The sequence below is a fragment of the Urocampus carinirostris genome, chromosome 2, assembly GCF_059441175.1.
Source record: "Urocampus carinirostris isolate Australia breed hairy pipefish chromosome 2, RoL_Ucar_1.0, whole genome shotgun sequence".
NCBI classification, from domain to species: Eukaryota; Metazoa; Chordata; class Actinopteri; order Syngnathiformes; family Syngnathidae; genus Urocampus; species Urocampus carinirostris.
The window spans coordinates 62,792,381-62,804,961 of NC_142350.1; the positions used below are offsets into that span (position 1 = coordinate 62,792,381).

At 39.0% G+C, this 12,581-nt stretch overlaps 1 protein-coding gene across 1 annotated transcript in view; it reads left to right on the forward strand.

The window, feature by feature from the left end:
* agmo (alkylglycerol monooxygenase) overlaps positions 1–10,067 on the forward strand; it is a 70,714-nt gene extending 60,647 nt beyond the window's left edge. The window contains exon 13 of the mRNA XM_088327475.1: positions 9,373–10,067. Within this exon, the coding sequence (XP_088183601.1) occupies positions 9,373–9,453 (81 nt within the window). The 3' untranslated portion in view covers positions 9,454–10,067. The remainder of the gene's footprint in view (positions 1–9,372) is intronic.
* The last annotated feature ends 2,514 nt before the right edge of the window (positions 10,068–12,581 follow it).

A 12,581-nucleotide genomic window follows, 5' to 3' on the forward strand; every position in this document is an offset into this window, starting at 1 on the left:
AGAGAGAGAGAGAGAGAAATACACATACATCGTCTTTGTGAGAAGCACCTGGCTTTGGCAACATCAAGTTGACATATTTCCACCTGCAACTTGTTTTTCTCTTGCACTTCTCTGAGTGTTGTCTCGCGGGCCGGATTCTATCCCTCAGCGGGCCTGATTTGGCCCGCGGGCCGCCTGTTTGACACCGGTGGTCTAGCTCCACCCATTCCCATCACTCACCCAATCATAGCGCTCTAGGTGCTTTGCTAGAGCTTCTGGGTGTTTACAATGTGTTATGTGGCTTTTCATCATAAAGTATCTCAACAATTAACAAAGATTGCTTGATAGGCTTCCATATTTTAAGAATTAAAAAAACGTATTAAAAGCTTTGCATGTGCGACAATCATTTCCCAAGAAACAAAAAATTACAAAATTGAGCTGTTTCTATTTCATCTAGTATGTTCTCATGAAAAGAGCCATATATGGCTCGCAACCCATTGGTTTCAGACCTTTGGTCAAGCATGAAGCGGAAGTGGTGTGAAAATGTCCGCCCTACACAGCTGCATTGCTGTCCTCCAATGAAAAATTGGTCCAACTTCAATGTTTCGGCATGCTGATATATGAGCCGTTATGTGAGCCTTATAGAACATCGGGAAATTATTCTCAACATTTTGGCCCATGAACACAGTGCTGCTGTTTCCAGAACAAGTGTTGATGTGTTCTATGATTATGTGTGTTATGTGGCTGCAATATTATTTATATGAGATGTGGTTACTGGGAACCAAGAATAGAATATGGAGGCTATTTAAAAAACAAGAAAGCTAAACAAGACTCTCCCAAACAAATATGTTGGAATCCATTTTGATATCCTTTTAATTTGTCAGGGAAAAAAACTGTGGAGGAATTGTGTCCAAATCCTACATTGATATCGGATACTGCACTTGTATCAGCCAAAAAACACGTCTTGGATTTTATCGGACTCTGTCCAAAATCTACAATAGTGGCGTTTAAGAACTTAGGTATTCCAGACCCAGTCGCTGCTCAACAGATTTTGGATCTTGGGTTAAACAATGGTGGGGTTACCTTTATTATTTGTGAATTGATAACCTGAATTCTAGAGGAAGCGGATTAGTCAATTCAAGTCATGTTTATTTGTATAGCCCTTAATCACAAAGAGTCTCAAAGGGCTGCACAGACCACAGATTATTGCAAACCACAGACTATTATGACACCATCCCCTGATCTAAAACCTACATGAGGGCAAGGACAAACTCAAAAACCTCAACTTGATGAAAATGAAGAATGTATGCTAGCATTCCCCTCAGTAGTGCAAACAGGAGACATTGTTAAAATCAACAAAGTACCGTGCTGGTTTTCAAAAGTATTCTCTGTTGTTACGTCCCATGTGATTACGATGCATGCTTGTACATGGCTTGCAAAAAGCATCGACTTACACTATATATAGATGGATAAAACTGTGGCATTTTTGGCCTGGGGAGGCAGTAAATAAAGTAGAAATATCTCTGAGGTATCGACCAACACACCTGAGGCTTTTTCAGCATGTAAACCAGAGTTTACATGCATCATTCGTCTGTACTACAAATACCACAGTGCTTTGCGGCATAAAAATATACAATTTTGCAAAAATTGACTTTATATTGGTGGTTGTGTGACGGTTAAAATCAAGGGAATACTTTAATTGTACTGTCAACCACAAATATCCAAAATTTTTATATTCCATGCACATATTGTATTGTTTAGCTCTGCCAATTTAGCTCTTGCAAAATTATTGAAGAAAACAAAACTTGGGCATGGAGAAAAATACTATTTGTAAACTGCATTTGCCAAAACAGGTTAAAAAAAAAGAAGTACTGTACAGATGTAGAACTTCCTGCCAAATCTTAACAGAGCGAGGCATTCAGGAAGGATACACCGGGTAGCTTTACATCCCTCCAGTGACTGGAGCGCGGCCATGAAAAATATTGTTGTCATAACCACGCACGCACACAAGAAAGAGAAGTTATTTTATGACGAAAGTGTAACTGAACACAAGGTAAGACATTTTCAATCATTGGCAAAGCCTGAGTCCCATATCAATATAAATATACCACTTAACATGTGTCTCCCTCCCGCATTTACTTAAGTAGGTTGAGGCTCATTTTGACTGTCATTTTTGTCCTAAATAATGGTTTCAAAACCAGGTGCAAGCAGTGTTCTTTTGTAAAAATGTCACAAAATACTGCAAACGAGGATACCAACGTATTGACCTTCAGTGCAGACGACGCTGGGAAAGGGGAAGGAATGAGTGCACTGTGTGTAATGCTCCGCTTGTTCCCAACGCTCACCCAATCAAATTGCGCTGGGTGTTTTGCTCGAGCTTTTGGGTGTTTACAGTTTTTTTCTTTGTTTTTCTCAACAATAAGCATAGATTGTTGAATGAGCTTCCATATAAAGGAGTATTTACTGATTTACAGACAAAACGGGGTCTGTTGGTGTGACACCTTGACTGTAAACTGTAGTCAGGACTGCTCTATATATAATGGACTGAACCTAAGGTGAACAAGTTTTGTCTCGGCTTTGCACGTGTTATTCATATTTTGTCTCCGAGCCAAATGTACTTCTGAAAAGAGCCAAATATGGCTCGCGAGCTATAGGTTACCGACCCCTGCTTTAGAATGTTAAGATTGGAGAAGTCCAACTTTATCAGCTATAGAAAGCATACTGTCTTGCCTTTTGGTGCTTTTGTCGGTCTAGAGCAGGGGTGTCAAACATGCGGCCCGCGGGCCGGATCAGGCCCGCTCAGGGATAGAATCTGGCCCATCAGACAACACTCAGAGAAGCGCAAGAGAAAAACGAGCTGCAGGTTGAAATAGGTCCACTTGATGTTGCCAAGGCCAGGTGCCTCCAACAAAGACACTCTACTTGTATGTGTCTCTCTCTCTCTCTCTTTTCCTCCCTTTTCCCCTCTCTCTCTCTCTCTCTCTCTCTCTTTTTTTTTTCTCCCTTTTCCTCTCTCTCTCTCTCTTTCCCTTTTCCTCCCTGTTCTTGTCTCTCTCGCACTCTCGCTCTCTCACTTTCCCTTTTCCTCTCTCTATCTGGCCCGCTCTCTCGCTCTCTCACTGTCTCGCTCTCTCGTTCTCCCTTTTCCTCTGTATCTCTCTCCCTCTCTTTTCCTCCCTTTTTCTCTCTCTCTCTCTCTTTTCCTCCCTTTTTCTCTCTCTCTCTCTCTCTCTCTCTCTTTTCTTCCCTTTCTCTCTCTCTCTCTCTCTCTTTTCCTCCCTTTCACTCTCTCTCTTTCTCTCACTCTTTTCCTCCCTTTTTCTCTATCTTTCTCTCTCCTCTCTCTTTTTCTTTTTTTGTCCCACCCTCGCTCTTTTTCCCTTCCTCTTTCTCTCATTTCTTGATCTCTCTTTTTCTTTCGCTCTAGTCTACTAGTCTGGCCCCCGACAGAATGTTTGTTCTATGGTGTGGCCCCTGAGCTAAAATGAGTTTGACACCCCTGGTCTAGAGTGTTTAGTTGACATGATGGCTTTAAGAGAAACTCAACCTGTTTTACAATCAGGTGTGCCTTATACATCGGAAAGTGGATAAGGGGGCGGCAGTGGCTCAGGAGGTAGAGCGCTCGTCTTGGAATCAAGAGATCACAGTTCGAATCCCGGCTCCTCCGTGTTGCATGTCGAAGTGTCCTTGGGTAAGACACTGAACCCCTAATACCCCCAATAAGCAGGTTAGCGCCTTACATGGCTGCATGGCCGCTATTGGGAAATGTGAAGCACACTGTAAAGTCTTCACTTAAAAAGCGCTATACATAAATGCAGATGACTTTGCGCGTAGAATGTTCAAGTGTTTTACGTTAGTGTACAACTTAAACTGCAACGTTGTTGACACGCAAGCAGACGCAGGCAGAAAAGGGGCAGAGCAACTGTTTAGCCAGTCAGAATGCAGAGCATAACACATGATAAAAACCTGGAAGGTATCAAAATCGCAAAAAGTAAACCACGATACAGCGAAGGGATTACGGTATTCCACAGAGTTTATCCGATAAGCCACATGTACAGCATGTCATCTGAATGCGGCGAGGGTGTTCAAAGTTTACAGTCCGAGCATGTGTTCTGGTTGCGTTGCGGCGCTCGCATGTGTCGTCCATGTGTGTCGTGTCACTTCTCCACATGACGTCACGTTGACGTGTTAGCGAAGATGACGGATGAAGAGCAGGGCCGAGCTGTTTTTGCAAAGGTCTCAAATGAGCCACATCCGGCCTGCAACAAGCTATTCTACAGCCCCTGAGATTATCTTGATACATTATTGTGACATACACTAGGAATAGATGTGTAGTTTTTTCGCCATGTTCTCTTTAAAGAGAATGTTTTGCACTTTATTTTATCGTATTTTAATCTAATTTTATGTTTAAAAATATTTCAGTTGGGGCAGCACGGCGGCGCAGTGGTTAGCGCGTGTGCGGCACAGTTCTAAGGTCTTGGGAACCTCCTGTGTGGGTTCAAATCCCGCTACCGGACTTCCTGTGCGGAGTTTGTATGTTCTCCCCGTGCTTGGGTTTTCTCCGGGCACTCCGGTTTCCTCCCACATTCCAAAGACATGCATTTCAGGTGGATTGGCCGATTCAAATTGTCCCTAGGTGTGAATGAGCGAGCGAGTTGTCTGTCCCTGTGTGCCCTGCGATTGGCTGGCAACCAGTTCAGGGTGTCCCCTGCCCACTGCCCGATGATTGCTGGGATGGGCCCTACTGAGGATAAGCGGTGGAGCTAATGAGATGAGATGAGATATTTCAGTTGAGTGCGTGATAGCAAATGCTTTTACTTTTTTTTTCTTGGCAGTCAATTTAGCCCACTTTTGCAAAAATGGAAACTACAGGCTACCGATGGTTCCTGAATAATAGCAGCTAACGCAGCTCAGGCAGCTTCTAGCATCAATCTTCTCAATTGAAAACATTGGAAAATTACTACACACAATACACTACAAAATAATTATTTATTTCTTGTTGAGGTTTTGTGTTTTTCCTTGCCCGCATGTTGGTTTAAGATCAGGGGATGGTGTCATTGTAACCTGTGCAGTCCTTTTAGACATTTTGTAATCAAAGGCTATACAAATAAATGTTACTTGACTTGTTTTAAGTAAAGAGGCGCATATTCGGCTTTAGTGGTTAGTTATTAGCTTTAGTAACCGCATTGTAATTGCTTTAAGGGTCACTGACGCTATCACTAGCTGCAGTAGCAATTACCACCTAGAGCAGCTGAGGCAGGTTCTACCATTAATATGAACATAGGTGAAGATAGGTTTAAGTTTTAGTAGGCTTTCAAAATAAAGAGGGAAGACATCAATTGATTTTGAGCTGGCAAGGAGGACGGAGAGGGTGCCAAAACCCCAGATAAAAGATTTCAACCTGTTCTCAAAGTCCTCTCCTGATTCCTTTATTTTTGATAAATCTCATAGGTTACAAAAGCAGATCTGAAAGGTGTGGAAAATCAAAGAACAACATCACATCTATATATCTATCCATCTATCTAGACATCTATCTAGACATCTATCTATCTAGACCAGGGGTGTCAAACTCATTTTAACTCAGGGGCCACACGATAGAACAAACATTCTGTCGGGGGCCGGACTAGTAGAATAAAGAGAAATAAAAAGAGAGATAAAGAAATAGGAGAAAGAGGGAGGGAAAAGGAGAGAGGGCGGGACAAAGAAAGAAAAAGAGAGAGCGGGAGAGAGCGTGAGAAACAAAAGATAAAAAGTTGCGAGAAAGGGGGAAAAGAAAGGGAGGGGAAGAAAGAAATCCAAAGAGAAATAGAAAGACAGAAGGAGAGAAAAAATAAAAGAAAGCGCAAAGGGTATAAAGAGAGAAAGATAATAGAGAGAAGAGGATAAAAGGAAGTTAGAGGAAATGAGGTTAAAAGACACAGAGAGAGAAAGAGACAAAAATCAACAAAGGAAGAGAAAAGGAGACACAGAGAGTGAGAGATAGAGTGGGAGAAAAAGGGTGGAAAAGAAAAAAAAGAGAGGGAGAGAAATACAAGTACAGTGTCTTTAAGAGAGGCACCTGGCTTTGGCATCATCAAGTTGACATATTTCAACCTGCAGCTTGTTTTTCTCTTGCGCTTCTCTGAGTGTTGTCTCGCGGGCCGGATTCAATCCCTTAGCGGGCCTGATCTGGCCCGCGGGCCGCCTGTTTGACACCTTTGATTTAGACATCTACATATCTATGTATCTATCTAGACATCTACAGGCTGTAGATATCTATGTATCTATCTATCTAGACATGCAGTAGAAGAAATCACCCACAGTATAGAAAAGAAGAGATACGCAGTCGGGGTATTTATTGACTTAAAAAAAGCATTTGATACCATTAATCATAATATACTATTAAAAAAACTGGAAAGATATGGCATCAGGGGAGTGGCTTTGAAATGGATTCAAAGTTATTTGACGGGGAGGAAGCAATATGTAAAAATGGGAGAGTTTTCATCTGAATATTTGGACATCTGTTGTGGAGTACCACAGGGTTCTATCCTGGGACCAAAGCTATTTAATTTATATATTAACGATATTTTTAATGTTTCAAAACTATTGAAAATAGTAGTATTTGCAGATGACACTAACATTTTCTATTCAAATGATAACTATATGGATTTGGTAACCTGTATTAATCGTGAACTAATTAACCTAAAAGTATGGATGGATATAAATAAATTATCTTTAAATTTAAATAAAACCAAAGTAATATTCTTTGGTAATCGTAAGGCAAATCAAAATTTAGAAGTAAAAATGGATGGTGTCACAATAGACATTGTATCAGAAATTAAGTTTTTAGGGGTCATAATAGACAATAAACTAAGTTGGAAAACACACATCAGACACATACAAACAAAGGTATCTAAAAGCATTTCAATAATTAATAAAACCAAAGTTCTTTTACATTATAATGCATTGTATTTATTATATTGTTCTCTCGTTCTGCCATATTTAACATATGGTGCAGAAGTCTGGGGCAATAATTACAAAAGTTCACTCCAGCCCCTTTTTATCCTTCAAAAATGTGCAATAAGAACCATACACAGGGTAGGATATCGGGATCATACCAATATTTTATTCATGCAGTCCAATTTATTGAAACTGGATGATTTAATAAAATTTTTCACTTCACAACTGTTATTTAAAGTCAACAAAAACATAGTGCCAGAAAACATACAAAGATTATTCACTCGGAAAGAGGGAAATTATAACTTGAGGGGCTGTGGTGAATTCATAATCCCAAAGGTGAGAACCACCAGGAGAAGTATGTGTGTGTCTGTGTGTGGAGTCAGACTTTGGAATAATTTGCAAAATGAAATCAAACAATGTCCAAATATCCATGTGTTCAAATTTAAATACAAAAAAGCATTACTGGCGAAATACAGAGATGAAGAAAATGGGATATGAGGGAGACTGGAAATACTGCACTTCAAACCATGGCTAACTTGTTGTTATTGTGCTATTATCACATCAGAACTGTTATAAATATTGTGTTTATTTTTATTGATATTATCACTGGTGCCGCAGTGACATTATGCGCATTATGACGTTGAGGGATGGGTATTGCGAAGATTAGTGTATAAAATATGTGATTATTGTAACTTATAATTATTGATATCTGACCTATGTAATAAGTATATCCATGAGATTCTGTTGTATTGTACACAAGAGGGAGCTATCTATAAAATGTATTTAATAGGGAAGATAAAGGGGTAGGAAAAATAAGCATCTGCTTCTGACTACCCCTTTTCGAACATTTTGTGGGACATTATTTCGTTGTTGACTCATTGTTTTTGTCCTGTTTTTATTTTTATGTTCGAAATAAAATTTTCATTCATTCATTCATCTAGATATCTATGTATCTATCTATGTATCTATCTAGACATCTAGATATCTATCTATCTATCTAGACATCTATCTATCTAGACATCTAGATATCTATGTATCTATCTAGACATCTAGATATCTATGTATCTATCTAGACATCTATCTAGACATCTAGATATCTATCTATCTAGACATCTATCTATCTATCTATCTATCTATCTGAGTAACAACGATGTGAACAGTTCATAATAGTCAAGACTATGCACAGCCGCTTACAAAAATAGTCCATATTATGAACCGGCATCCTATGCAATCTCCTTTGCACATGTTTATTATTAAAAACTGAATCAACTTATCAATTTGAATATTTAAAATTGATTCAATGTAAAGATCATTCTTTTTTTCTTCTTTTTAGTAATATTTTGTTTTTAAAATTGTGCCCCCATTTAGCCTGAAATGAACTATAGCTTTAGCGGTTAGCTGGTTCATTGCTTTAGGGCAGTGCTTCTCAATTCTTTTCTGTTGCGCTCCTCCTTGGAAGAAGAAATCCTCTCCCCGCCCAGGACTAAAACCCAACTCCCGCCAACATTCTAGAAATCCCTCCCAGAGAAACATTTGTCTATAAAACGGTTTTAAGTACACAGCTGTCCGCTGCATAACACTAAATCCTGATTAACGTGTAAAATCATTAAAGAAGAAAGACATTTGGACCATCTTAGAACAAAGAATATTTGTATTATCAATAACAGAAAATGTTTGAAGTACATGAAACTCAAAAACAGAATAAAAATGCTTACACTAACCTTTTTGACTGACCATTTCAAACCATATACTCAGAAATAAAATAACATAAAATGACTCAATAATAACGCATTCAAACAGAACATTATTAGCTCAAGGGCACAATATCAAAAACTGCAAAACAAAAAGGTATAAAATAATGAGTGCTGTTTTTTTTTTCTTATCAAAGACAAGATAAATGAATCAGCTCATTTTGCTATACAAAGCTTTACACTGCTCCTAGTGTTGTGAAGGTGCAATTGCACTTGATTCTATGAAAGTCTAAAAAGAAAAAGTTCCCAAATGTCTGGGGGTGCACGCCCCACTATTTGAGAACCAATGATTCAGGGCTCGCTAGCTGTGACGAGCACAACTTTAGAAAATAGCATTACAAGCTTATTTCATGTTCATGTTATAATTTTTATATAGGAAAGTTGTGTTTTGTGCTTGTTGAAAATGAAAGATTACCGACAGAGCCATGCAAAATGATTGCTTCATTGATTTGATCATATTGAAATATATTTATTAGATTTTTAGTAAATTCAACCAAATTTTTCAACATACCCATCAGTCATTCCTTTGGTTTCCAGTCAAATCTTTAATTTTGGTCCTCTGTCCATTTAACTTTGCCACCCTGCTGTAATCCAAGTCTTGGTTTTGTAGCAAGTCTTTGTCTCCCTCTGTCGACTGCTTTGTATAATTCTGCAACACTCCACTCATCCTTGGAACTGTTTTTTGCTGTGTGATGTTGTCCAGGCCTTGGTGTCCCTCAGTGTGCTGTACTGGACTCTGCAGAGTTTCTCTCAACTGGTCTCCATCAAGCGCAAGGAACACTAGTGAGAACTGGGAACTGGAAACCACGGTGCTACCCGCTTATTTGACACACTGAATATTGTTTTGTTTTAACATTGTGCTTTAAACAGCTTTTGCTTCGATTGCATTCAAAAAGAAACACTGTGCACTGTGAATTTTAAGAGGCAATATTTATCCTGATTGTTATTTTCAGGGTTGGGTAGGGTTACTTTAACGTGATTACTTTCAATTACTTTTGGATTACTCCAATACCAAATATGCTAATAAAAGACAAAAGAAACTAAATATAAATAAAATTATGACTCACAACACGTGGTAAGCTTTCTCTCCTGGCTTTGATCTCCGGCAAAAGTAACATCAAATGCGACAGAAACAAAATGAAAATAAATCCAAACAGCTTGCCAACATCATTTTAGCCGTTCCATGTATTCTGTTACTCCCCAAGCCTGCACAAAATTTAGTCATTTTATTCATATTTAGTTTCTTTTGTCTTTTATTACCGTATTTGGTATTGGAGTACCGTATTTTCCGCACTATAAGGCGCACCGGGTTATAGGGCGCACCCCGAAAAAATAGTTTTTGGTCCTATAATTGACATACATAAGATGCACCGGATTATAAGGCGCTACAATGGGAACGTCGACAAAACAGTCAGATAGTTCAGTCAAACTTATTACCCCCTTAACATTCCAAAAGCTTGCAAAGAATTTTATTATTTATTTTTTATTATTTATTTTATTTTATTATTATAATTATATTATTAAAGAAGCAAATACGTGTCGTAGACACGTGCGGATGCGGTGTCCGTAAGATGTCACTCAAATGCATCGTTCCATCATTCGGAAGGTTAAAGTCTTGGGATTCAAGAAATGCCAACCATTCCTTAGTTTCTATTTTCTTTTTCGCTCGCAACTTTACTGTGCATATGACAATAAACACTTGGAATGGAGTTTAATTTAAAAATAGACACTCCATTCCATCCATTATCTGCACCACTTATCACAGAAACATCGAGTTCAGTCTGAAACAAGATACAGGGAAAATATATAGCCGGAGTAGCTCACCGAAGTCGTTGTGTTCATAATAATGTGCAGCCGTGGTCCTCTTATACCCGTGAGTTTAGTAAATCCAGGAGAATAAAATATTTACAAATACAAAATAGTAAAAAAATGCTTTCTGTATGCCGTCAGCCACGTGCTATACGCATTCATCTTTTTCGGCCAATTGCAGGCTTTCTTTTGCCGTTTAAGCCATTGCCAGCCTGTAAATGATAAAAAAAGATCCGCCCCTTGACCTCCGAATAACTTTAGCCAATAGTGATCGATTCAACTGATGATTGACACGTCTTTTTTGGCCAATTGCAGGCTTTGTTTTGCCGTTCAAGCCAATGCCTGCCTGTAAATGATGAAAAGGATCCTCCGAATAACTTTAGCCAATCAAATGATGATTGACACATTGGTTAGCCAATGAAACACCGGTAAATAAATCCCAGCATACACCGCGGACTACTTGGCGTTCGGGGGAAAATCTAGTCGGCGGCTGCAAGTTAGTTGCAAGACTTTGCGAATTAATTTTGTTCCATAAATAAGGCACACTGTATTATAAGGCGCATGGTCAGCTTTTGAAAAAAATAAAGGCTTTTAGGTGCGTCTTATAGTGCGGAAAATACGGTAATCCAAAAGTAATTGAAAGTAATCCAGTTAAAGTAACCCTACCCAACCCTGGTTATTTTAGTATAGATGCTCTGATTGTCAATCCATGAACTTGAAGATGAAAGTGTTACTGTATGGTAGACAATTAATGGCACGTCCGTTTTAGCCGCCTGATTTGTTGCACGCTGAAGTAGCGCACAGTAGGGGACGCTGTTTCTTTCCCCTTAAGTATCTGCTATGCTCTTATTGTACTGACCCTTTACACACACGGCACCATGACGGACGGTAGTAAGCCATTGTAAACAGTGGACGAGGGCAGTAAACGGTAGACGACAATAAAAACAGCTGTGCTATCTAACACCGTTGGCAATGACTAAACGAATATTTTGCAGCTGTCTGGTGAGGCAGCTCACCACAAGGACGCTATTTGAGGATAGCATTAGCGACGCTAGCTAACAGGCAATACAATCGTCCTCCTGACATATTCACAAATCGTCCAGTCTGCCTTGACTTCCGTCCACACGATCTGTACCACTCTATCGTAAATAGAGTATCTCCATACACCAGTCTGATGAAAAAGCTTATAAAAGTCTGGATTTTTCCCAGTTCTTCGTAGTTGGTATACGTTTCCCACCCGGGGTTAGATGTACCCCTCCTGTAAACCTGACTATATTTTAGAGGAATGTAATAGAACAGTAAAGCACGGGCCATTTGCACCCTGTATAGAATTCACTCATCTAAAATATTTACTTTGGCGAAAGGACGTTTTCGCTTCCATTGATAGTTTGGCAGATCATCCCGGCGTAACGAGCTCTATGGTAGAGCGCATAACAGTTTCCAATACATGTGCTATCCGGAAGATTACCATTTTGAATCCCTGGTTAATCACAATGAAAGCAGCTCATTTACGTAGCAACAGTAAAACACTAGCGTAGCTAGTTAGCACTAGCTAAATTATTACACTGACGTGACTCGTAGATAGATAGATAGATACTTTATTCATCCCTGTTGGAAAATTCACACTTCCAGCAGTATCCTTGTTGAAAAATAAAATAATAAAATAAAGATATAGAATACAAAAATACCCAATATAATGTTTTGCTATAGAGTATTTAAATAGTCCTATAGAAAATACACACTGTAATAAAAATAGGGTAATATGCAAATGTGGGGGTGGGGTTTAATGTGGGCTTTTACTCCACCAGGTGGAATTAAAGAGCCTCATGGCATGAGGAACAAATGGTATGGTAGAGCGCATAATCTCAATATCTGAAAAATTACTGTTTCAAATCCCTGGTTAATCACAATAAAAGCTGCTCATTTATGTAGCAACAGTAAAACACTAGCGTAGCTAGTTAGCACGAGCGAACTTATTACACTGACGTGACTCGTAGATAGAAAGATAGATAGGTAGATAAATACTTTATTCATCCCCGTGGGGAAATTTACACTTCCAGCAGTATCCTTGTGTTGAAAAATAAAATAATAAAATAAGAGATA